The following is a 26,229-nucleotide window of genomic DNA, read 5'->3' as shown; positions in this document are numbered from 1 at the left end:
ATTTCCTCTCTAGCCTTTTGCACTTGCGTTTAATATCCCTAAGCTCCTCCGAATTCCAAGGAGCCGAGGTCCTAGATCTCTTTGCCCCGGGTTGTCTTGGATGGGAGTATGGTATTCAGATTATATATATAGATTTCTTACCTGTAGAGTTACCTCCAGGCATGAGACCGGATCCAGAGATTTTTCTTTAGCAGTCCATACCCCTGTGTGTCGGTATGTAGTGTCTGTCGACTGCATCCGTCATTAGCGTTGTGGTTGCCGGAATGACGTCACAGTGTCTTAGACACCGCCCCTTCGCACTGACGTCAGTTATTTCTTTTTCCGTGTCAGCCTTGCGCAGAACCAGAGAGAGCTTCCCCCTAGTCACTTTTTGACTAACTTTTTTCTCGACTTTAGTCTAATTCCTTTGAGTCCTAACGACTCCTGGTGTATGAGGGATGTCCCATCGATGGACCTGGTTCAAGCTGTGCGAGGCCTGTAACCTCCTGATGCCTGTTCCGGACCCCCACCTCGTGTGCCTCTGGTGTCTGGAGCGCGACCACGACCCCAAGCTGTGCTCCGACTGCTGGGCCATGAATCCCACGTCTTTGTGAGAGTGGTCTCGAAAGTTGTTGGAAGCCTGGCGGTCAGTTCCGTGCCACTTGAGGTCCCAGTCGAGAGGAAGGTCTTGGGACCAGTCGCGAAGCCGCCACCACCAAATCGTCATCCAAGTCTTCAAGATCTTTGGGTAAGTCGAAGCACAAGAGGAAGGCGAAGAAGTGGCGTTGCTCTTTGCCTTATCCCCGTCGGTCGGCGGACGTGACGTGGGACCCGGAGCGTTGTCGTACACCAGCTCTGTCTTCCGAGCCTGCTCCAGGGACAGAGGACAGTTCCCGCATCAGTAGCCCTGAGGCGCTAGATCTGGTTTAGGACATGTGGTTTCTCTGGGGATGTCCAATCCACCTTACTGGACATGCCCTTTGATGGCCGTCGCTTTTTGGTGACAAGGCAGACAAAGCGCTCGAGCTCTTCAAGGATTCCAGGGCTACCGCCAGCTCCTTGGACCTTGTGGCAATGTATCGCCCCACACAGTCTGCTTTTTGCCCCTTTCGTGGCTACGGTAGTGGGTGCCCTGCCACGTTCGACCAAGCTGCCCAGCCTGTGTGTGGCAGCGGACGTGCGACCCAGTGATGTGGGTCTGGGGGCCAGCGGGTGGGCCAGTCCACCCATTCTCCCCCTGCATTCTCTTCGCCATCACCTCCCCCACTTGCGCATCATCACGTCAAACAGGTGGGGTTTGCAGATAGTCTGAAGAGGCTTCTTCCTACCCTTCGTGACTACTCCGTTCTCCATGCCACCATCCTTCTATCAAATGTTTTTTTACCCTTCTTCGCCAGGAAGTTGCAGCTCTCTTGACCAAAGGAGCTATTGAAATGGTCCTGTTGCCAGAAGTAGGTCGTGGTTGCTACTTTCACTACTTTCTGGTACCCATTAAGGACAAAAGCCTGCGTTCTATTGTAGACCTCAGGGCCCTCAACCGCTTCCAACTTAAGGAGAAGATCTGAAAGAAACACGTTGGTTATAGATTCCTTACCTTAGAATTACCCCCAAGCGTCAGATTGGATCCAGAATGTTTTTTCGTCAGCAGTACCTCTGCGCGTCAGAAGGTGGCGTCAGTCGGCTCTGCGTCCGTCGTCTACGTCGTGGTCGCCGGGAAGAACGTCACAGCAGCTACTTAGACGCTGCACCCTTGTGCCTACATCAGTTCTTTCTTTTTCTGCGCCAGCCAGCTCAGATCCGGGAAGAGAGGTACCTCAGTCATTTACTTTTTTCCCAAAGATATTTTTATTCGAAATTTTGGTGCATATATTAAACAAGCAAAAACTTTTACCATCAAGAGATCCCAGGCAGGGGAACATAAGCCGCAAAGGAAGTTGGTAAATAGGCTGAGGGCCTCAATCAGAATAAGTCAGCTCTGTTTCCTTATAAGGAAGCTAGGACCATGACAATACCTTCACCAAAGCGTCCATGTGGGTTGCTATAGGAGAGTGAAATCCAGCTCAACAACCTGTGTCAACGTGGGACATGCCTGTAGAAGGCAACAACAGAGAACAAGCCCCCCGCCCCCCCCCCCCCCCCCCCCCCCACCCTCTCCCCCACAGTACCCGTGGTGGCGGCAACAAACAAACAAACAGACAGAAGACTGGACGGCTTTTCATACATTAATCAAAATTGAAAAAGATGGAGAGCTCTGACGGAAGGGGGGCAAACTGCAGAAGGGAGGCCCGAGAGAGGAAGGAAACCAAGGGACCCCATTTGAATTCAAAGTTCTTATAGTCGTCGGCCAAACGTTCCAGACTTAAGAATCTCCAGAGATGAGAATGCCAGAGAGAATTCGCCGGGGCCTCCCTTCTCTTACAAGCGGCCGCCAGGGTGACCTTAGCCGCTCAATGCAGAGTCACATAATCGTTTTGTTAGCTCGGGTCTGGTGTTCAAGGGCGGGGTCTCGGAGCCCCATGAGGATCCCCGCATTGTTGTAGGGATGGGATAGCCCAGCATATCATTCATTTGAGCTAAAATTTCTTCCCCGAATGGCCGAATAGTTGGGCAGTCCCACCATATGTGCCTAAAATCACCCAGAAGCCCACATCCTTTCTAACATCTGTCCGAAGACATGGGAAAGATCTGGCAGAGTTTGGAAGGATGTAAATACCAGTCCATCATAGTCTTAAGATGGGCTTCCCTGAGGTCCGTGGAGTGATTAAAGCGGGAAATCTTCGTCGGAAATTGGGCGCTGGACCAGACCCTTCCACATAGACATGTATCTAGGGCGCTTGGAAAGCTCAGTCTTAAGCAAGAAGCTATAGATGAAGGAAATCACCCCTTTCATAGAAGCGGTTTTGGAAAGGAAGGCTTTAAATTTTGTAAGGGGACGAGTAGCAGCTTCCCGATTTTGAGGAGTAAGAGCCCAGTGCATCAATTGCGTTTAGTGGTACCTTTCTGTGTTTTCAAAGTCAAATTCCCTCTACAGTCGTCAAAGGTGAGGGGATCAAAGTCGTGGAACAAGTGAATGAGAGCGAGACAACTTCCCTTCTTCCATGCTTCAAAGGCCCCCTCATATTGGGCCTGGGGGAACGCTGGATTGTGGTGAATTGGGGTAAAAGAAGACGGGAAAGAGGTCCATCTATCGTCGCATGATATCGTGTCCCAAACTTTGAGTGGTCTCCATAGGTGTACTAATGTATGTGTTCAGAGGTCAGTCCGTGCGAGGGTACCAAACCAAGCCCCAAATAGTCTGCCCCGTCACGCTACGGTCCATATGTAGCCAGTGTTTCTCAGAGTCTCGTTGGGTTCCATTCGATTAAAACTCTCAGTTGGGCCGCCTTATAGTATAGATGAATGTCTGGTAATCCAACCCCCCCTTCAGCGCGGGAGCGGCGAAGCATAGAATAAGAGAAGCGCGCTCGACCACCCTGCCAAAAAAAACCCCACAATCATGGCCTTCATTCTTCGAAAAAAATCACGCTCCAGCTTATGTAATGCTTGAAATAGATAAAGTAGCTTGGGTAGGAGGGTCATCTTCAGAGCGGGAATGCGGCCTAGCCATGATAGGAAGAGCGGCTTCACTTTGCGAGCTCCTCGTGGATGCGCGTGAGGAGCGACGGGAAGTTAGCGGCATAGATCCTGCGAATATTCAATGTCAGTTGGATCCCCAAGTATTGAATGGTTGTAGAGGCCCAAGCCAGTGAGGTGAGAGAGCCGAGTCAGAGTAACGCCTCCGGTGATCGGGTAAGATTCAGTATAAATGATTTACTAGAATTAATTTTAAACCCAGAAACGAGCTCCTAGCGTTCAAGTTCCGACTGCAGACCCGGGAGAGAGTTTTCTGGCTCCGACAAAGACAAAAGGACATCATCCGCAAATAGGGATATTTTATGGGGTTCCCCTGTGAACGGGATGCCCCGGATAACCGGGCTATTCCTGATTGCGAGGGCCAGAGGTTCGATGCTTAGGGCAAAAAGTAAGGGGGAGCGGGGACAACCCTGTCTGGTTCCTTATCGAATGTGGAAAAGTAGGCAAAGGTGTGGGGAAGATGATATGGAAAAGTAGGCAAAGGTGTGGGGAAGATGATATTTAGCTCCGATCATGTTAAGAAATTTGGGAGCGAAGCCAAATGCAGTGATTGTGTGGAAGAGGAAAGCCCAGTCGACCCTATCAAAGGCCTTCTCGGTGTCCAAGCGTACTAAGACCGCTGGGATTTGACGCCTGTTAGCCTTCTCTATAAGATGTATGATTCTGCGGGTGTCATCATGCGTCTGGCGGCCTTCAATAAAACTGGACTGGTCAGGGTGGATAAGAATGGGAATGAGGTCATTTAGGCGTTTGGCAATGATGGAAGAGTACAGCTTAGCACCTAGGTTTAACAGGGCTATAGGTCTATAAGAGGCGCAGCATTGGGGGTCTTTCCTTGGCTTGAGGATGACTGAGATCGCCGCTTCTGACATCGTACCCAAGGTTGCCCCGTCTTCCTCCATTATGTTAAAAAGGGTGACGAGATAGGGAGACCGGTCAAGGGCAAAAGTCTTATAGAAAAGAGCTGTGTAGCCATCAAGCCCCAGAGCCTTATTAGGCTTCAAGGCTTTGATGGCTGAGGTGACATCCTCCAAGGTGATAAGGGGAGTGAGTAGGTCATTCCATGCATCCGAAACTTGTGGCAGAGACAGTGATTGGAGGTATTCTTGCTGCGCTATCTCATCTAAAGAATCTCCGGAGTATAGGTCCCGATAGAAAGACTCAAAAATGGCCGCCTTATCCTCATCTTTACGCACCACCGTCCCTGACGGGTCCAAGATGCCACCAATATACTCTTTCTCCTGTTTGTCCCTTAGTTGACGGGCTAAGTGTCTACCAACTTTGTTACCTTGGGTGTAGGAAAGGTGGCGCAATTTAAGAAGAGTGAATTCCGCCCTATTAGTATAAATGGCCCTCAATTTGCCTCTAAGCGCTGTGAGTTGGCGTTTGCGTTTGTCTCGTGGGGTTAGTTTAATGAAGACGTTTCAGAGTGGATAATTCGGTTTCCAGTGATTCCCGCTCACGTGCATGCACTGTCTGTTCAGGGCAGTATTAAGGGTTATGCATTCATCCCGGAGAACAGCCTGTAAGGTGTTCCTGGTTATGAACTCTGTGTCCTCTGGTCGATTGACCTTAAAAAACTGATGACGGTCCGTAGTTTAGTACACAATTCATTATCACGAACAAGAGAGGGAGGAAAGTACCATTTGGGAATAGTCTGCACAGGACCCAGCCATCGAAGACAGACAGAATACAAACTATGGTCGGAGACCGATAGAGGAAAGATCTTCGAGTCTTGCAAGTCACCCTGTAACGACTGACTAATGAATATATAGTCCAAACTAGAATAGGTACGGTGAACATGGGAAACAAGCATTTGCAATGCAATAGGTCTCGTATTAGGAAAGTTAGAGCTATTGGTATTGTAAATGACACATTTTTTATTTAGGTTTTGTTTTTGAAAATTGCGAAATTAATAGCTTTGTCATTTACAATGCCAGTTATAACTCTTACAAATGTGACACCTATAGCATTTGTAATGCAATATGTGTTGTATTTACGGGACTTACATGTATTGATATTACAAATAACAATGGCTTTTATTTTTTTTAATAATTAATACTTAAATAAAAGTTATTGTAATTTATAATGGCAATAGCTTAAACTTTTGTAAATAACTTTTGTGAAGATTACGTTGTGCATTTTATTGTGACGCAAATCCAAGAACAGAAGTGAAATATTATCTTTTTGTTACATTTGTAATAAAGCTTGAAACATTGAGAGAACATATTTGAACCAGTTGTTGTTGAATGGTTGCACAGATTGATGCTTTGGTGGCGCTGAGTGATGTTGTGATGACGAACGAGTGATGCTATGGCGTTCAGTGATGCTGTTGTAGCGTATAGTGATGTTGTGGTACCCCCTGAGTGATGCTGTGGTGGTGCTGAGTGATGCTGTATGCTATGCTATGTTTTGTTTTGCTATCCTATGTTTTGTTTTGTTATGCTATGCTATGTTTTGCTATCCTATGCTTTGATTTGTTATACTATGCTATGCTATGCTGTGTTTTGTTTTGCTATGCTGTTTTACTATGCTATGCTTTATGTTATGCTATGTTTTGTTATGCTATGCTTTATTTTGCTATGCTATGTTTTGTTATGCTACGTATGTTTTGTTGTGTTTGGTATGCTATGCTGTGTTTTGCTATGCTATTATATGTTTTGTTTTGCTGTGCTATGTTTTGTTGTGTTTTAAGCTATGCTATGTTTTGTTGTGTTTTGCTGTTTTGTTATGCTATGTGTTGTTGTGTTTTATTATGCTATGTTTTATGTTATGCTATGTTTTATTATGCTATGTTTTGTTTTGCTATCCTATGCTTTGTTTTGTTATGCTATGTTTTGTTGTGTTTTGCTATGCTATTCTTTGTGTTGCTATATTATGGTTTGTAATGCTATGTTTTGTTATGCTATGCTTTGTTTTGTCATACTATGCTATGTTGTGTTTTGTTGTGCTATGCTATGTTTTGTTGTGTTTTGCTATGTTTTGTTATGCTGTTTTGTTATGCTATGCTTTATGTTATGCGGTTTTGTTATGCTATGCTTTGTTATGCGGTTTTGTTATGCTCTGTTCTGCTATGTTTTGTTGTGTTTTGTTATGCTATGTTATACTATGCTATGTTTTGTTTCGCTATGCTTTGTTATGTTATCCCCTTAAGTGCTGCCTCGGTGCATTGGCCGACGGCAGCACTACCTCCCCAGTGCTGCGCACGACCATTGGACGTCCATTCAGCACTAGTTCCAATGGACAGCGCAGCACTGGGGAGGAATGTTTAATAGCATCTATGAGGTTATGCTATGCTTTGTTTTGGTATGCTATGTTTTGTTATGCTATGTTTTGTTGTGTTTTTCTATGCTATGTTTTACTATCCTATGCTTTGTTTTGTTATGCTATGCTTTGTTTTGCTAACCTATGCTGTTTTTGTTTTGCTAACCTATGCTTTTTTTGTTATGCTATGTTTTGCTATGCTATGCTGGTAAGGGTGTGTGAGGGTGTGCGAGGGTGTGTGAGGCTGAGGGGGTGTGAGGGTGAGGGGGTGTGAGGGTGAGTGAGGGTGTGTGTGGATGAGAGGGAGGTCCTCGAATGAGGGAAAGGGAAGTGTGCATTACTGCTGGTGTGTGTGTGTGTGTGTGTGTGTGTGTGTCTGTCTGTCTGTCTGTCTGTCTGTCGCGGCGTGGTTCACGCGCATGTTTGATGTATACACCGCGCGACTTGTCCAGGCCACTGTACCGAAAAGGCTGTAAGGGACAGAGCTGAAGCCACTGCATTGCGCGGTGTGACGAGGCATATGAGGGGTAGGCATGGTCGGGGGAGGGGGGATTCATATCAGAAGAAGCAGAACGAGTTATACCAGTGTGCTTAAGCATCCAATGTGATTTGTTTTGAAGCTCCTGAATGTAACTCAGTGGGTTAGGGTGTCGAAATCAGTGGGCCAGCAATGCCTTTTGTTCTCATGAAATCCATTGAAGATGGCTCAGCGGGAAAGGCGATCTGATGTGATCTACAGATCTCACGTTTGAATCCCATCTGGGCGGACTCAGCCTCCCATCCTTCTGAGGTCGATGCATGAAATGTCATTAAATTGAATGACCATCACACCGGTTATCTGTAGTGTTTAGAAAGTGTAGTCGTGTGGAATGCATGATGTCCGGCCCAGGTGGTAGGGTGGCAAGAATGTAGAAATAAAGAGAGCGCGAGGCAGATGCCTATGGACTGCAGCTGTGATGGAAGAACGGGGCATGGGGGCGGGTGGTAAGACTGAGGGGGGGAGCTGGCTAGGTAGAGGGGCAGAGGGTGCGATGGAATGACTGGGGTGGTGGAGGAGGTCTGGGCCCAATGGTGAGGCTGAAGGAGGATGGGGGGGGCTTGGGAGCGGATTCCTTTGAAGTCTGATGCCGAGGCTCAGACAAATGGTGGTGTGCAAGCTGCTTCCTTTGAAGTCTGAGGCCGATGGTGTTTGATGTGCACTTGCCTGGCTCACATGAGGCTCACATGACTGTATGCGATCCGCAACTAGGTAGACTTTTCGGACCTCTTACTATAATCTCGCCTATTCAATCCCTATGGGATAGAATAGGCGAGACCGAAAAATGTGTTGTCCTGATTAGGCCTAGGATCTGCAAAACCTTGTAAGGGTTGCCTACATAATTCTGTAAACATGTTGATCTAGCCCTTTGTCAGTCTCCTTTGCTACTCATGCAGTTTGCGACAGATGTAGCGTGTTGCACAAAATGTCTTGTTTGACTGTCTAATATTGTTGCTAATTTTATGTTTTTGGGTTATGTTTTTTGCGTTGTGTGTTTTGTCTGTAATCTTGTCAATATCAAAGACTGCTTACCAAAAAAGGAATGAATACATTTATTTCTGGGCCAAAATTATGTGAGGAATAGCCATCATAGTGGCCCTAAATGACTCTCAGATGCAACGGGACTACCATATTCCACTGATGGTGTCCGATTCCAGAGAGGGAATCCTTTTCCAGGGAAATAAGACACCTGCCAAGCCACCCTTCTCCCCCAGTTGGTGATCCCAGCTTGTTTTTCTTTCAGAAGGTCTGTTTCTCTTCTTTCTTTTTCAGTAAATGTGTAGCACTTTTATTGTTGTGCAGGCATTTATTAATTTTATTATGTGTAATTATTCTGGTCCTGTCTCTTGGTTTTGCTCCTATTTCGCGTCTGCCCATCATAGGAATCCTATCCTTAGAATTTGATTTTGTTCCTGGCCGCTGTGTGTGGGACATACCTGTAATAATACATTCATTTTTTTAAGTAAACGTCTTTATTTGTTCACTCTAACTTATATAATTATATGCTTTAGATCTTCCAAGAATGTTTTAATTTCACCGCCTCCCTCATCTCTGACCCATTTTGTTTTAGATTCCCCTACCTGTAAATCTTAACCTCTTCGATGCTCATGACGGCTGGGAGACGTAATGAGCATCGAAGAGGTTAAGATTTACAGGTATGTGGTGGGCGTGTCCTGATGACGGCCCGGAGCCGTCATGACCACGCCCGCTATCGGAATGTTCAGCTATGCGGCGGAATTCGCGCCGCAGTGATGAGGTTAAAACATCGATTGTTGGTTGCATTTCAAAGTTTAAAAAAAATGGGCAGTTATTAACATTCCTTCCTGGTTTTCAACCTTGATTTAAAATGGACTTTCGTCAATTAATTCAAAAGCTATTAAATTTAAGATTATGCTTAATTTTTTTTTTTTTTTTTCTGAAGCATGCTAGCAACGAACCCAAAGAAGCAGCTAATCAAAGTGAGCCCCATGACGAAAGCAAAGGCAAAGAAGTTTTGGAATCAGTCAAACCCCAGCCTCTGCCCTATCTGCAAACTTTCCAACAGTCACTACCTCAGAACCAGACCAGCCCAGCTGCAGCCACTAAACCACATTCAGGTATTGTGTTCAACTTGTTTCAAACTACTATAATTGCTATTTCTGATTTCTTTCTTCTTGGAAAGTATTGTCCATGCATTCAAATTTGGTGATCCATGGATCCCTTAGCAGAGTTTTTGTACTCCGTTGAGTACTTGTTTGTTGGATGTTTCGGCGCATTGTTTAACTAACTGTAGAATAGCTTTTTGTCACTGGCTAACCCTTTTCTGTGTATCTTCCTGAAGAGCTGTAGCCATGCTTCCTCCCTGATGTGAACTCATCTTAGCAAAAGAGTCATTTTATGGATCGTATAAAGAGTTCTTAATACTGGACAGTTACTTTATCAATCTGCTGTTTACAGTATCTACTTGAGTTTTATTGAGCTCTAACATGTTGCCGTTTTACAATAGGAGGTCTTAGCAAACTAACATGTGTTTTCGTATTTTTGGATGGGGAAAGTGTCCAGTATTGTGGGAGGAGCTCACAGCAGATTAGCTATTGGAATCAGTAGAGTGGGCCCTGCTCCTTTCATTGGGAGTCTGTTAAGCATTGAAAATGTGTGCTCTTGCTAAAGGGTCAAGCATATGAGATGGAAAGATTAGTATCTGAAAGAAACAGGTTAGTATTAGATTCCTTACCTTATAATATCCCCAGGCGTCAGTCTGGATCCGGAAACCTTTGATTAGCAGTACCCCTGCGCGTTGGTAGGCGTCGTCTGCAGGCGTCCCCTGCGGCTCCGCGTCCGTCGTTGGCGTTGTGCGCCGTGATGACGTTGCTGGAGTATATAGACGCCACCTCCACGCGCTGACGTCAGTTCTTCTTTTTTCCGCGCCAGTTAGCGCAGATCCGAGAAGTGCAGTACTCCGGTCTTTTGACCAAGTTTTTTGACCTTTTTGACTTCTTACGGTGCCGGTAGGATGCCCGGTTTTAAGAACTGTGAAGACTGTGACCGGACGATGTCGGTCACGGATCATCACCGACTCTGTCTCTGGTGCCTGGGCCCCGACCACGACGTGGACGCCTGCGTCGATTGCCGGGCCTTGACGAATAAAGCTAGGCGGGAGCGGTCCCGCAAGCTGCTCGAGCTCCGGGTGTCGGCCTCGCGTCGAGAGCGGTCCCGGTCCGGCCGGAGGTCGAGGGAGCGGTCGCGGAGCCGTCACGAGCGCTCCGGAAGTCGTCACCATTCATCTGGTTCCTCAGGTAGGAAGCACAAGAAGTCGGGGCGTCGTCATCGTACCCCCGACTCTCGGCGCGATGCGGCTGGGGGTTCGGGTGGCCCCACCCCTGCGGCTCCGCGTGAGTCGCCGACGCGGCCTGCTCCATACCCTGCGGTCCCTGGGCAGGGCGCGTCGCCCGAGGAGATAGAGGCGTTCCTCATGGCCATGAGGGCTCTTTCTCCTCCGGCGGGTTCTGCGGCGCCTTCGGGCCCTGTGAACCCGTCTGGGGGCCCTAGCGGTTCGGGTGCCCCTGCCTCGACGCCGTCGGGTGCTCCGGCCCCGGCGCCGCAGGGGCCCTCAGGGTCGACGCCGGCTGGTCAACTGGCCTCTCCGGCGCCGATTCCATCGGGGCAACCCCTGGCGCTGCCCCCGCGCCGGCTCCGGGCGGCGCCGTCCCCATTCCCTCTCCGAATCCGGACGCGGAGTCGGACCGGCGTCGTCCGACGCCGGGTCCGACGCCGATGGGGCCTGTGAACCCCGAGGAGCCGGTCTACATTGTTGATTCCGAATATGGTGAAGATGTAAAATACGGAGAGGAGTGGGAGGGGTCTGAGGACCCTCTGACACGCGAGTGTCAGTACGACGTGGACTGGACGGGTAACTTGGGTGACGCCAGTGGTCTGGATGACTCCCCCAACCCTGGCTTTGTCTCGCCTCCTACCGTGGCTACGGAGGAGGGGGCTGCTTATTCAGTGGTGTTGATGAGGGCTGCCAAGGCCTTAAACCTTGTGCTCCTCGTCGCGGCCGTGAGGACTAACATCCTCACTGAGGTCCTCAAACAGCAGTCATGCCCACAGGAGCCACTGCTGCCGTTCAACGAGGCCTTAACTGACGTTCTTTTGGGTACGTGGTCCAGGCCCGCTTCAGGTTCGCCTGTTGATAGGAACGTGGCCAGACGCCACCGACCGTGTTCGGACGACCCCAAGTTTCTGTCCACCCATCCCACCCCTGAGAGTCTGGTGATCCAGGCCTCCACTTCCCAGACCGCATTCCCGTCGGCCCGCCCTACAGGGAATCAAAGAGGTACGACCAGTATGGTAAAAAGGTCTTCTCGTCCCTGAGTCTGGGACTGCGGTCTTGCAACACCGCATGACTCTTGGGCCGCTTCACCCACTCTCTGTGGGATACGGTCGCGGACCTGCTGCCTGAATGCCCGCCGGAGGTACGGGCTAAGCTCGGCAAGGCTATGATTGAAGGCCGAGACGCAGCAAGATACTCCATCAGGTGTGGTCTTGATACGACCGACTCGCTGGGCAGGGCGATGTCCACGACGGTGGCGATTCGTCGCCATGCCTGGCTGAGATCCGCCAACTTCTCGGCAGATGTCCAGAATGCATTGATGGACATGCCGTTTGATGGCAGTCGCCTGTTTGGCGACAAAGCGGACCACGCGCTGGAGCGCTTCAAGGACTCCAGGGTCACGGCCAAGTCCTTGGGTCTCTCGACCCAGCGCCAGCAAACGGGTTAGTTTCGCTCCTTTCGTGGCAAAGGAAGGGGCGGTCCCACACGTGCTGCCAGCCACGCGCCGCAACAGACTTATCAACACGGTGGCGGCCGTGGAAACCGCCGTGGTGGCGGTCGGGGACAGCGGCGAGGTCAGGCCACACCTCCCCCCGCAGCATCTGCCACTAAATCCTCCTAGTCCGTGCTTTCAGGCCCATGTGACGCCGGTGGGGGGCAGGGTTCGCCATCACCTCTCCCACTGGCGCACAATAACATCGGACAGGTGGATGCTGCAGCTCGTCCGAAGGGGCTACTCCCTCCCCTTCGAGACAACTCCTCCAGCCATGCCACCGCAGAACCACCGTGTGTCGGGGGACCACTTGGTACTTCTGAGGGAGGAAGTTACGGCCCTCTTGGCCAAGGGGGCCATCGAGCGCGTTCCTGGGCCAGAAGTAGGACGTGGTTGCTATTCCCACTACTTTCTGGTACCCAAGAAGGACAAAGGGGGCCTACGTCCTATCTTGGATCTAAGGAACGTCAACGGCTTCCTCTGGAAGGAGAAGTTCAAGATGTTGACTTTAGCTCAGGTCTTGGCTGCTCTAGACCCGCAAGACTGGATGGTAGCGTTGGACTTGCAGGATGCGTATTTTCACATCCCCGTCCTGCCGGCCCACCGGCGTTACCTGCGGTTCACGGTAGGCCACGAGCACTTTCAGTTTATCGTGCTCCCCTTCGGCCTTACCAGCGCCCCACGGGTGTTCACCAAGGTGATGGCGGTGGTCGCAGCTCATCTGCGCAGATTGGGGGTTTCAGTCATCCCCTATCTAGACGACTGGTTGTTGAAGGCGGGCTCGCCCCAGACAGTCGTCCACCACCTTCAGATGACGGCAGACCTCCTGCACGAGCTGGGGTTCTCCATCAATGTGCCGAAATCACACCTGTGTCCCTCTCAAAAGCTCCTTTTCATCGGAGCGGTTCTCGACTCTGCGCAGTTTCGGGTCTATCCTCCGGAACCGCGAGTCCAGGATATACAGGCTTTGATTCCCATCTTTCAGCCGTTATCCCGGGTTTCGGTCAGGTTGACGCTGCGGCTGCTGGGGCTGATGGCTTCCTGCATCCTTCTGGTGCATCACGCCCGGTGGCGGATGCGGGCTCTGCAGTGGGACCTGAAGTTTCAGTGGGCCCAGCATCAGGGCAATCTGTCCGACCATGTCTTGATCTCGGAGGGCACTGCAAGACAACTGCAGTGGTGGCTTACGGACCTCGATTGGGTCAGAGGCAGATCCCTCTCCCTTCCCCAACCGGAGCACGTTGTTGTGACGGACGCGTCCCTCCAGGGCTGGGGAGGCCACTTGGGAGAGGCAGAGATCAGAGGCATCTGGTCTCCGGCGGAGTCCCGGCTCCATATAAACCTGTTGGAGCTCCGGGCGATTCGTTTGGCACTGAAAGCATTCCTCCCCTTTGTCAACGGGAGTGTAGTGCAGGTGTTCACGGACAACACCACCGCCATGTGGTACTGCAACAAGCAGGGCGGGGTGGGGCCGTGGACCCTTTGCCAGGAGGCTCTGCGCCTCTGGCAATGGCTGGAACGTCAGGGCGTGACTCTGATGGTTCAACACCTGGCAGGTTCTCTGAACGCCAGGGCGGACAAACTCAGCCGTCGGTGCTCGATGGATCACGAATGGCGTCTGAACTCGGACGTGGCGCAAGGCCTCTTTTGGCAATGGGGAGAGCCTTGGTTAGATCTATTCGCCACAGAAGAGAACGCGCAATGTCATCAGTTCTGCGCGTTGGAGTTTCCAAGACGGCACTCGCACGGCGACGCCTTTCGGCGCGAGTGGAGCTGCGGTCTGTTATACGCCTTTCCGCCTATACCACTTCTGCCCAGAGTGCTGAAGAAGATCAGGCGCGACCGGGCCCAAGTCATCCTTGTGGCTCCGGACTGGGCTCGAAGGTACTGGTATCCCGAGCTACTCAGCATGTCAGTCGGTCCCCCGATCCGCCTGCCCCTTCAGGAGGACCTTCTGTCGCAGCAGCAGGGGACGGTCCTCCACCCGAACCTGTCCAGTCTCCACCTCCATGCGTGGAGATTGAGCGGCGGCAGTTGAGGCCATTTGACTTGCCTCCTGAAGTCTGTGATGTGATTCTGGCAGCCAGGCGTTCCTCCACAAAATCGGTATACGCCTGTCGGTGGAACAAGTTTGTGGCATGGTGCACAGCAAAGGCTGTGGATCCTCTCGCTGCCCCTCTTTCCGAGGTTCTTCTCTTCCTTCTTTCTCTTGCCTAGCAGGGCTCTGCTCTGGGCACTATCAAGGGCTACCTTTCTGCCCTTTCGGCCTTTCTGAGGCTGCCTGATCAACCTTCTTTGTTCAAGTCCCCCATTGTAACAAGATTCTTGAAGGGCATCACACACATGTATCCACCTGTTCCGTTTGTGATGCCTCAGTGGGACTTGAACCTGGTTCTAACCTTCTTGATGTGGTCTCCCTTTGAGCCACGTCATTCCTGTCCTCTCCGTCTCCTGACTTTAAAGACGGCCTTCCTGGTTGCCATCACCTCTGCCAGGAGAGTGAGTGAGCTCCAGGCTCTTTCTGTCAAACCTCCTTTCATGTCCATTAATCCAGACATGGTGGTTCTAAGAACTAGACCTTCTTTCCTGCCCAAAGTTGTCTCTGCTTTTCACATCGGGCAGTCCATCACCCTCCCTTCCTTCTTCCCGCCTCCTTCAAAGCATGAAGAGCGGCTCCATCGTCTGGACCCAAAACGTGCGCTTTCATTTTATATGGATCGCACACGCCAGTTCCGGATGGATGACCAACTGTTTGTTGGCTACGTGGGTGCGAAGAAGCGACGGGCGGTACATAAACGGACCATCTCTTGGTGGGTCGTTCTGTGCATCAAAGCGTGCTACTCTTTGGCTCGGAAGGAGCCTCCTGTTGAGCTGAGGGCCCATTCCACTCGGGCCACGGCGGCTACTACTGCCCTGGGCCGGGGAGTCCCCTTGCAGGACATTTGCCAGTCGGCTACGTGGGCCTCGCTGCACACCTTTGCGAGGCACTACTGCCTGGACAGTCAAGTCCGGAGGGATGGCTTCTTTGGCCGTTCTGTCCTCCAGGACTTTCTGGTGTAGGATTGTATTGGTTCGCAGACCCACCTCCTGGGTTGGTATTGCTGGGGTATCTATTCTAAGGTAAGGAATCTAGTACTAACCTGTTTCTTTCAGATGAACAAGTTACTTACCTTCGGTAACGATATATCTGTAAGAAACAGTAGTTAGTATTAGATTCCTTACCGCCCCACCCATCCTCCCCGTTCTGCGAACTGATACCTAGGGTTAAGGACATCCCTTTCAGGGCCCTAGTTTCAAATGGCACCAGTGTTGGTTCTCACATGGCTCTGCGTGTTCTGGCGCGGAAAAGCTGTGTGCAAACAACTGACGTCAGCGCGCGGAGGCGGCGTCTATATACTCCAGCGACGTCATCACGGCGCACGACGCCAACGACGGACGCGGAGCCGCAGGGGACGCCTGCAGACGCCTAACGACGCGCAGGGGTACTGCTACGCAAAAGTTTCCGGATCCAGACTGACGCCTGGGGATATTCTAAGGTAAGGAATCTAATACTAACTACGGTACTGTTTCTTACAGATATATCGTTACCGAAGGTAAGTAACTTGTTCGATATGCAGATTCTTCTGGTACTTCCAGAAGGAGAACTCGGGTAATTGTGTGATTGAAACGCACAGTAGTTATCTTTCCAAGCTCTACAAAGGTTGTGCTTGCAACTGGAGTTTTATTTTGGAACTGCAGGCTTTTTATTTGCTCAACATTTAAAAATGTTACGGAAGGACAGCACAAACTGTGAATAATGTATAATGTTACTGAGCTTGTAACAAATGCCACTGGTTTGCTATTTATATATTTTTGGCTTAGTAGCTAAAGGTTTTTGACAAAGTTGCGCCCTTTTTGGTATTATTTACGGAGAACTGAGACGAAAGTACCGTCTTGCTTACAAGAATTTGTCTGCAATACATTGACAGGTGCTTGGAGGAAGCTTCTGCTGTGTGGTGACTTCCAATTTACAGTGCTTTCTGTCAGATACATTGCATAACCTTACTTCGCTATTGTGCTTAAAATTCTTAGTATGGTAGACAAGTGATGCACTTTGACTTTTGATAGTTTTAAACAATTGCGTGGCAAACATGCAAAATGCATAGATTCAAAGCGATGAATGAAAAGTACTGCCTGATTAATCTAGTATGCTTATTTTGTTGTCTATCTGCGTTCAAAGGCCACACCTAGTATCCAACTGTACTCTGTTTTCTTTAGTTGTATGTAACAACAGTTTGAAATCCTTTTCACTTTGTAGTTCACCATTGCTCCCATACGAAGGCACCGAGCTCATATGGCTTGGAAATGTCTTGTCATCTTCAGCGTTTGGCGATATGTGGATTTGGTAGTATTTCTTTTTGCAATGAGGAATTGAAAGCTCATTTTAAGGCCTATTCATACCTTCCAACCCCTCCCAATGGCGGCAGATAATTTTTTAAGCGAGCCTCAATGTGTTCCTTGCTACAGATATTAAACACTACAAATAGGAGGGTAGAGCTAGATAAGTAGTAGGCCACTATCCTGGAACAAAGTTGACTAGCCTATTCTAGATTGACGGAGTGTTCCACACATAATCTAGTCATCCTCTAATATTCTTACTCTTGAGACCAAACATTGGCAATTAATCCAGGCTATTCAGAGAGACAGGTGGAAATTAAATGTTCTTCCGGTGCTGATAGTAGGAGAGAGATCTAGACAGACCAGACTCTACCAACAGTGTAACAGGTTCGAGGGAGACCTGGGAAGGCCTTGTGTCTTCAGTTAGTGTAATAGAACTAGGTTCTGTGGAGAGTCTATTTTGGGATTGGAGTTAAGGAGAGAGAGGCCTGCAAGTTAAAAAATTGACTGCCATTTTCTTTTTGTTGCTGTGCCATTGTTTTATTTTACAGTCTGTTTATTTTGCTCCACAGCTGTAGGTTCTCGGAAAAAAAAGAGAAGAATGGGAACCTACAGTCTGGTTCCAAAAAAGAAGACCAAAGTACTAAAGCAGAGGACTGTGTTAGAAATGTTTAAGACCATTAACCATTCCTCCACGAGTGCCAAGTTAAGTGTTGAGCCAGCTCATGAAAACACAGAGGTAAGAACATATATTTATATATGTACTTTTAACAAAGAAAATGAATTTTCATTTGCAATGACTGCTCAAAATCTCAGTAGAGTACATACGATACACTAAAATGAAAAAGGCAAAATGATAGATGCAGTACATGTTACGTTTTCTTTTCTCCTAAAAACATTCACTGTACATGTTTATTCACTTCAAGGGTGCATACAAAACACAGCAACAAATATCAAAACTGAAACTGAGCTGTGGACTTAAGAATTGAAACTTACAATCTTAATGTACAACCAGGATGATGGCATTTAAGGTGTATGGAAATAAAACCAGTCCCGATATCTATTATTATCTATGTATGATGCAAAAAATACAGGCTAGAATGGATAGTTATTGACATAATAAATAGACGCTTACCATGACTAAAACAAACCTCTGATAACTTAGCCTACATCTTTTAGCATTGCCTGCAATTTCTGAGGAATCATTGAAACAGGGAAGCATTTTCAAAATTCAACAGATATTAACCCAACCTTGGGATTAATGCTGATTAAAGAACTTTTGATGATGATGATTGCATAGATTGGCAGGACAAGACTGTGGTTGGCATAACATTTCATCTCCGGATTACTGTACTAAGTGGGTTTGGACACAAACCTATTTGTGAGTGCCGTTTGTGATAAGGTGGATTCTTAGCATTCATTTTGAACCAATGACCAATCAAATAGTACTGTGACCTGAACAAGATTGCAACTGAGTACGGCTGACTCTAAGCCATTAAGGTGGATGGCAAAATGTGTGTTATCAACATAAATATTGGAACAGAATCCAAAAGAGTGAAATATATTGACCACATGCTGACACATAGTTACTCAACATTGTGCTGGCAAGATTCAATGCCCTTTCATTTGAGGATGACTTTGTTATAGAAGACAAATTCACTCTTTGCTATTACCTTAGGAAAAAGGGTCAGCGAACACAAGCCTTCTTAAACATGAGCTTTACTGAAATCTGAAATTCCATGTGGATCACTTGGTCCTGATGACCAATTCCTACTTTATACCCAGAGTAACAATGATGTTTCATTTGAATCCACAGTTTGATTTGCTCACCTTCTTTCTGAACATGGCATCTTAGCTGAAAAGTCCAGAGACAAATGAGCTGTGTTTGAGGTTATACTTTCATAGGGCGAAGACCATTGCAAGCAGCGACTCAGTAGCGGCTCCACCAAGCGTATGTGGTGGTGCTCAGTGTGTCACAGCATCCATAGCGCCTCTTTGGTGTAGAGAATAGTGTTTGGGAGAGAGTCCCAGGTACAGCCTCATCTCCTATATGGAGGTATGGGAGCTCAGAAGGTCTATGGAACCAGTAACGTGCAAAGGAGCTTTGTGTAGCTTTATAATAAATCTCAGTCTGGGACACCCAGTCCACTCATATCATAAGGCAAGGTGAGAGTCTCCCATGTTGCCCCCGGTTGCTTACCAGCCCATGCCAGTTTGAGTAAAATAGAGCGCAATGTTGCAAAAAAGGATTTTGTCAACAGTATAGGGATGTTTTGAAATAAAAACCGGAATCTAGGTAAAACCATCATTTTCATGATGGCTATGCATGCCGCTAGGGTCAGTAGGAGCTTCATCCTGCGGTCATTGTCTTTTTCTAGCTTGTGTATTGCTATCCCATATCTCGGATTACTGTTGCTGAGTCTGTATGTATCCGCATACCCAGATACCTAACCAAATCTCTTGACCAATTTAATGGAAACTCCAGGGGAATCTGCTGCATAGCAGGGGTGATGGGGAAAATAATGGATTTTCCCCAGTTGACGCAGAGGCCAGATAGCACCCCGTACTACTCCACCTCCTTGAGCAAGGTTCTTATCTGGGTCGCGCATATATTGAAGCATGTTATCTGCATATGCGGAAACAATGGGATTATATTCTGTGGCCATGGTATTCACATATAGCACTCACCAGAGGTTCAGCCGCCATGGCATATAGTAAGGGCGAAAGGGGGCCTCCCTTCCTTGTACCTCTTATCTGTAATTGCGAAGATACTGCGTCCCCAACACGCACTCTAGTGCACAGGGCTTATTAACTAACATCAGGAATGTATCACCCACTCCAATGCGGCGAAGCACGGAGCGCAAAAAGGCCCATTCGATAGACTCAAAGGCCTCCGCATCGAAACCACAGCGGCCTTTACTTCCGGGTTGATTTGCTGTATAGTGGCAAAGAGAGTGCAGAGGTTGGAGGTGATGCTTCACCCCGGGACAAACCCCAACTGCTCCTGTTTTATCACTCCGGGTAACAGTGGAGATACTCTTTTGGCTAGGATCTTAGCATACAACTTGGTATCCACATTCAAAAGAGATAGTTGATCAGTAGGAATCCACACAGGCAAAAACGCTGCTGTGTCCTTGGAGCCAGAAGAAAGTCCTTGTTGTTTGCTGCTTTGCCCTCCCGCCTCCCGCCTCGCGTTGCCCGACTCCACTGCCATCTGGGAGTTAGCGGTGACCGAGAGGAGCGCGGTCGAGGGAACTCCATTTCCCAGGAGGCCTAGCGGCGCACGCCGCGTCACCAGCGTCATCAGCGCGCCAGGAGGCGCTCAAATAGCGCATCACCCCGGTCGAGGGGGGGAATCCACACAGGCAAAAACGCTGCTGTGTGCTTGGAGCCAGAAGAAAGTCCTTGTTGTTTGCTGCTTTGCCCTCCCGCCTCCCGCCTCGCGTTGCCCGACTCCACTGCCATCTGGGAGTTAGCGGTGACCGAGAGGAGCGCGGTCGAGGGAACTCCATTTCCCAGGAGGCCTAGCGGCGCACGCCGCGTCACCAGCGTCATCAGCGCGCCAGGAGGCGCTCAAATAGCGCATCACCCCGGTCGAGGGGGGGAATCCACACAGGCAAAAACGCTGCTGTGTCCTTGGAGCCAGAAGAAAGTCCTTGTTGTTTGCTGCTTTGCCCTCCCGCCTCCCGCCTCGCGTTGCCCGACTCCACTGCCATCTGGGAGTTAGCGGTGACCGAGAGGAGCGCGGTCGAGGGAACTCCATTTCCCAGGAGGCCTAGCGGCGCACGCCGCGTCACCAGCGTCATCAGCGCGCCAGGAGGCGCTCAAATAGCGCATCACCCCCGTCTCGCGGGACGCGAGCGGGACGCCCGGGGCGAAGCCCGGGCAAAGGGCAGGCCCTCTACGGCCCTCATCGGCTAGAAGAGGCTGGGCTGGGCCAGAGACCCTGGTAATCGGTGTAAGTAAGTACTTGTCTCTGTTGTGCGCTCACCTTGCGATCACTCCCCACTACTGTATGGCTGCTGCGGCAATAAGCCCTGCACCAGTGGGGTCGGACAAAAACACCACCAGCCGGACTTTAGATGATTACTTTCTTAAACCATCAATTGACGGCAATAAGGAGCTTTCGGAGGGCAGACCGCCGCCGTTCCATCGAGCGTATAAAAAACAGAACATTTTCAGAACCCATAATGTCTGTTTCTCTACTTGATGATCTAAGTAGCGCCCCAGCAGATAACACCTCACTGACCTGCAGCATACCCTTGCTCCTTCAAGAATGTCTAGCTCCGGCTCTGTCACCTACTCACTCTCAAGAAATTGCCCCCACAGTGACCACTGAACAGAATAATACCTCCAAGATCCTAATATCTCCCACAATAAGGCCTGGCAAAGTTGTACGAGGTAAAAATTCAAGGCCAGTGACAGATAAAACGCATGGGCCACCTCCACCCAAAAGAAGAAGGAAAACCATAACAGCTAACAAGCCCAAAATAAGTCATACTGACTTTGGCAAAAAGAAGAACATTGTTACATTACCTTCTATGGGATCCTCTGTCACAAGTCAAACCATAACAGTTAGCCCTACTCTATCGCCATCCTTACCTCAAGTAACTACAGACTTTGATTCCACCACTGTCCAGATGGAGGAGGATTTGCAACCCGCCACCCCTAAGTCGCTTCTGGACAATATTGAATTGATTATACGTAGTTACATGCTTGCTTTGTCAGATAGATTTAAGGGGATGGAGGTCCGTTTAGGAAAAATTGAGGGGGACTTGTCTGTGTTAGGGAACCTTGTACGTTCGCAAGGCCAGTCTAAAGCTCAGCACCAAGAAGGTATTAAAACAACCCAACCCCCCTTAAAAAATACTGTGTGTCCCACGCTGCCCAAACCTAGCACAAGTAACAGCCAGGCTGTTGCAGTAACTCCAGCCACCCCTAACTCCTTAAACGCGGCATCAAAAGTACTCGTTGGCAACACCGGTAAAAACCCTTTAACAACAATTCCATCTGATGTACAGGGCAAACCAACCACCACATTACCAACTATTCCCGCAAATATTCCACCCAGAGAACCTAGACCTGAAGGAAAGGAGAATAATTGGGGAAGAGGGGGTCTGTCTAGAATTCCACCAACAGAACTCCCCCCAGAAGCATTACCTTATGTGGTTATACTCACCGGGGTACCAGAACTGCCCAATGGTAAAAGAGAGGGATATTCTCAGTTAAAAAATAAAATAACGCATTGGCTCTCCCTATATAGACCCAAACCCATTGCGATTAACGGTGAGATAGTTCACGTTCGGCGTCTGTCCTGGCTGGGGGGCAGAGCAAAGGACATTGGTGGTGATGTCGTGGTAATAAACTTTAGAGACAGGAGAGCCGTACAACACATCCTGAATTGGCCCTATGGAAATGAAAAAAACTGCATTGTACCACGCCCCCTAACATATTTTTACCCCAGAGCCACTGCCTTCCCTCCACAACACTATAATAGTAATGCCTTCTCTTCTTCTCAGTTTCCCAACATTGAGTCGGCTCTAAACCCCGTATATATGCACCCTCTGGCTCCACCATCAGCCATACCTGGGTGGAACACCATACCCTTTAACCACAAAACTGGCTCTAATGGGAACATGTTAAGCTTGTTACCATTTACGCCTCTAGAGCTCACCAACAGGTTCTCGGTTTTTAATAGCCTAGAGGACTGTGATTGATGGTTAAGGACCGCAGAAGCTACGGGGGGCGGGGTAAGTGCCTCATGCAACTCAAGGTCATCTGAGAAATTAGGGGGTCGGTGTCACGTTATAAATCCATATACTGCCCAAATCACCGCTGATAAAAACAGTAGTTCCCCTATAATACCACTCACAGAGCTAGTAGGGGAAAACGTGGTGCACCCCACACCACCCTTAGATATAAAGGTAGTTACTAGTGTTATATCTGGACCCGGGGAGCCGGATGCAGTGCGTATTGTGGGCCCGATGGTGGCAACTGTACTGTCGCCTTCTTTAACACCCTCACAACCAATTACAGAGTCTGTTGTTTGTCCTGCACTGGATGACAGTGTAAAATTAATTTCCTGGAATATTGCAGGTTTGGCAAATAAGTTACGAGATGTAGTATGGCTATCGTTTATCAGAAAATTTAGCATTGTGTGCCTCCAAGAGACCTGGTTAGAAGAAAATAATGTCCATATGGAGGGTTTCTTAAGTTTTATCACCCCAGCAGCTGCCTCGATCTGGGGTAGAGCCAAGGGTGGTCTGGCCATCTTCATTAGCCAAGAACTGCAATGTAATGTAAGCAACTTCCATAGTGTAAATTTGAACCTACAGAAGATTGATTTAAAAAATGGGAAGTCTGTGATGACATTGGTTAATTTTTATAATGCCAACAGCAACAATGAATCATGCCATATTGCTTCCATGAATGACATTTTGAGCAACACTGTTTATAATGTATCACGGCATTTGTTGATAGCAGGTGACTTTAATGTGCAACCATGTGGTAACCCAGCTAGTACGCCAATGGGGTCCTTAGGGTGTCACAACGAGGAAGGTTTTCATTTTTCTCACAGTAGGGGTGGCGAGCACCTAAATGATTTAATGACCGAGCACAATCTGATTGTAGCTATGTCGCTTGTCCCCGATACAAAAATCTTTGACACCCCAACCTTTAAAGGGCATGGGCAGGGAACCTTTATTGATCACATACTATTATCTCCAGATGCTGCTCAATGGGTCTTGTACTTCTCTATTCTTACTAGTACATACAGTGATCATAATCCCCTTGTTATAAACTTGAGTGGTCCACTTTTTGCTAAACGCCAGTCACGCCCCGATCACGGTATGTTAAGGTGCGTAAATGGCAGGCGTCGCATTAAATGGTCAATGGTAAACCAAGACACCTTGTATTCTAACATAACCAGCGCATGTGAGGAGGAGCTGTCTGTGTGTTTATCATCTGAGTCAATCCCCTCGACCATTTTGTTTAGGTTTGAGGGGTTGGTTGCTAAAATTGGCTCCATGCTCACAGCGCCAATAAAGGGTGATAGGGAGAATAACTCAAAATGGTTTAATCATAATTGCTCAAAGGCAAGCAGGGACTTGAAATTGGCATTAAAAACCAAACCAAGAGATCACGAACTGATAAAAAATCTTCGCATGGTATATAGGAAAACAATAGCTACTAGAAAGAAGGAAATTAAGGCAAATGTAATTGAATCCCTTCTGGACCCATCTGTGTTGGGGAATAGCAGCAAGTTCTGGCAAATAATTAACAAACCTATGTTTGAAAACCCAAATGACACAGCTATTGGAACAAACATTCCCGAGGGGGAGTGGGTGTCCCATTTTAGCGCAATATTTAGGAGCAATGAGCAACGGGAAGCTATTGATTTTATAACTCCAACTGCGTCCCCTTTGTGCTTCACAGTACAAGAGACTGTCAGGGGTATACAGGGCCTAACTACCAACAAGGCCCCGGGCCCGGATGGTTTACCACCGGACCTGTTTAAGTCCAGTATCCCGTTTTGGGCCCCGGTTCTTACGGCTGTAATAAATGCAGCGGTGACAACTGGTTGCCCAAGAACTTGGGGTCTCTCGACCATAGTACCCATTTTTAAGAAGGGTGATCGCAGCAGTCCGTTATGTTACAGGCCAATTTCTTTATTGAATTCAGTAGTCAAAGTGGTGGGGGGAGTAATTCTTAATAGGTTATCTTCTTGGGCCAAGGAAAATAAAATCCTTTCACCCATACAATATGGATTTAGACCGGATCACTCAACCATCACGCAGTGTCTGAACCTATACCTTATCCTAAGCAAGTACACATTGGCAAGACAAGGCACTGTCTACATGGCCTTCATGGACCTGTCGTCCGCGTTTGACTGTGTAGACAGAAGCCTATTATGGGCCACCTTGCTGAGAATGGGTGTAGAGAGGGATCTTGTTAATTTCCTCGCTGATCTGCATACAGACACTAGGGCGAATGTCCGCTACTCTCAAGATCTTAAGGTAACGGACGAATTTAAAATAAATCGGGGTGTCCGACAAGGATGCATTTTGGCCCCATTCCTATTTAATTTATATATTAATGAACTGGAGGAATCACTTTTACTGGTAGAAGCAGATTACCCCTTAGTTGAGCGCAGAGGGGTACCTGTCCTACTTTACGCCGACGATGCTGTTCTTATTTCTAGAACAGCAAACGGCCTCCAGAAACTTTTAAACTCCTTCCACAAATTTATAGAGTCACGTGGTTTAAGTATAAACAACTCCAAGTCTTTCGTTATGAAAGCAGGTAAGGGCATCCTGAAACCTGGTCACTTCAGTTTAAATGGGGAAAAAATCCCCTCAACCAACTCTTTCTCTTACCTCGGAGTTTTGATAGATCAAAAGTTATCATGGGGGCCAGCAGTCTCCAAAAAGAAGGGTGAAACTACTCGGGTTAATGCGGCCATCCTTGGCTTTGCAAAAAAGATCGGCAATTGCCCGTTGGCTGCCCTGCTTAAATTGTACCAGGCAAAAAGCGTTGCTATTGCCTGTTATGGGAGCGAGCTCTGGGGCTATCGCAAGGTTAATGACCTAGAGGTCGCAGAAAATAACTTTTTAAAAATATCTTAAGACTGCCCAGGGGTATTGGGAATTACTCAGTACACGAGGAGCTGGGGGTCCCTTTTCTAGGTGACAGAATAGCAATAAGCCCAGTTTTATGCTGGCTGAAATGTTGGCTAAACAGTGAAATACCACTAACTCATGCCCTACTAAAAGAAGCTTTACAGTTAGACGGGAGATTCAAGGTACCGTGGGTAAAGTATATAAAGGACAGCTTAACGGCAATAGGCCGGTGTGACTTGTTTTATGCCCCAAATACAATCAGAAAACATGATGTGAACCTGGTCAAGAATGCCATAATCCTGTTAAGATGTACTGATAGGGAAGATGTCGAGACACAGAAGGTCAGTGTCAGGAAACATCTATTGCTAAAAACATGCTTGCAAATAGAACCTTATCTGACATGGCCCATGTCCAGTTATGAACGGTTCCTTTTAATAAGGTTCCGTTTTGACCTTTACCATCTTCTACTGGCATTCCCAAGTGGTGCTCAGCGGGGCGAAGTGTTGCCAGCTTGTGGCTGCGACGGGAAGTCTCCTCAAGACCTGGCACACTTCCTTTTTATCTGCCCTTACTACGGTACCCCACGGAATCTATACCTTAAACCATGCCTTAAAAAATTGAGCTTCACACAAATTAAACCCGCACTTTATTATCTACAACTACTGAATATTGACTGCACCATGTTTATTTGTAATTTTTTAAAAAAAGCCGTCTGCTTTAGGAAAAGCATGGACGGTTAATCATGATGTAAAAATGTGTGTTGGTAATTTTTAAGCTTACAGTTATTTATATTCTTAACTATATACTTCCCTTGCTTCATTGTCTGTTATATTGTACTGTTTATTGTGTCTTTAATTGCCTTTGATAATGAATTGTAACCGTTTTAATTATGTGATTTTAAAAAAAATGAACTTTTATGATTGTAAAATCTACAATCGAATAAAGATATTGAATTGAATTGAATTGATCAGTAGGAGGCACATTCCGAGGGTCCTTACCTGGCTTCAGTAATGTG

The 26,229-nt window shown here is 48.0% G+C and overlaps 1 protein-coding gene across 10 annotated transcripts in view; it reads left to right on the top strand.

The window, feature by feature from the left end:
• The window catches only part of EHMT1 (euchromatic histone lysine methyltransferase 1), an 834,115-nt gene that overhangs the window by 248,746 nt on the left and 559,140 nt on the right, over window positions 1–26,229 (top strand). For all 10 annotated transcript variants that reach the window (XM_086921124.1, XM_086921127.1, XM_086921128.1 and 7 more), the window contains 2 exons: window positions 9,336–9,510; window positions 17,169–17,335. In XM_086921124.1, the coding sequence (XP_086777250.1) occupies window positions 9,336–9,510; window positions 17,169–17,335 (342 nt within the window). The remainder of the gene's footprint in view (window positions 1–9,335; window positions 9,511–17,168; window positions 17,336–26,229) is intronic.

This window comes from Lissotriton vulgaris, chromosome 5 (assembly GCF_964263255.1).
Source record: "Lissotriton vulgaris chromosome 5, aLisVul1.2, whole genome shotgun sequence".
NCBI classification, from domain to species: Eukaryota; Metazoa; Chordata; class Amphibia; order Caudata; family Salamandridae; genus Lissotriton; species Lissotriton vulgaris.
The sequence above is the reverse complement of the archived record's forward strand: the minus strand, read 5'-3'. Positions and strand labels throughout refer to the sequence as shown.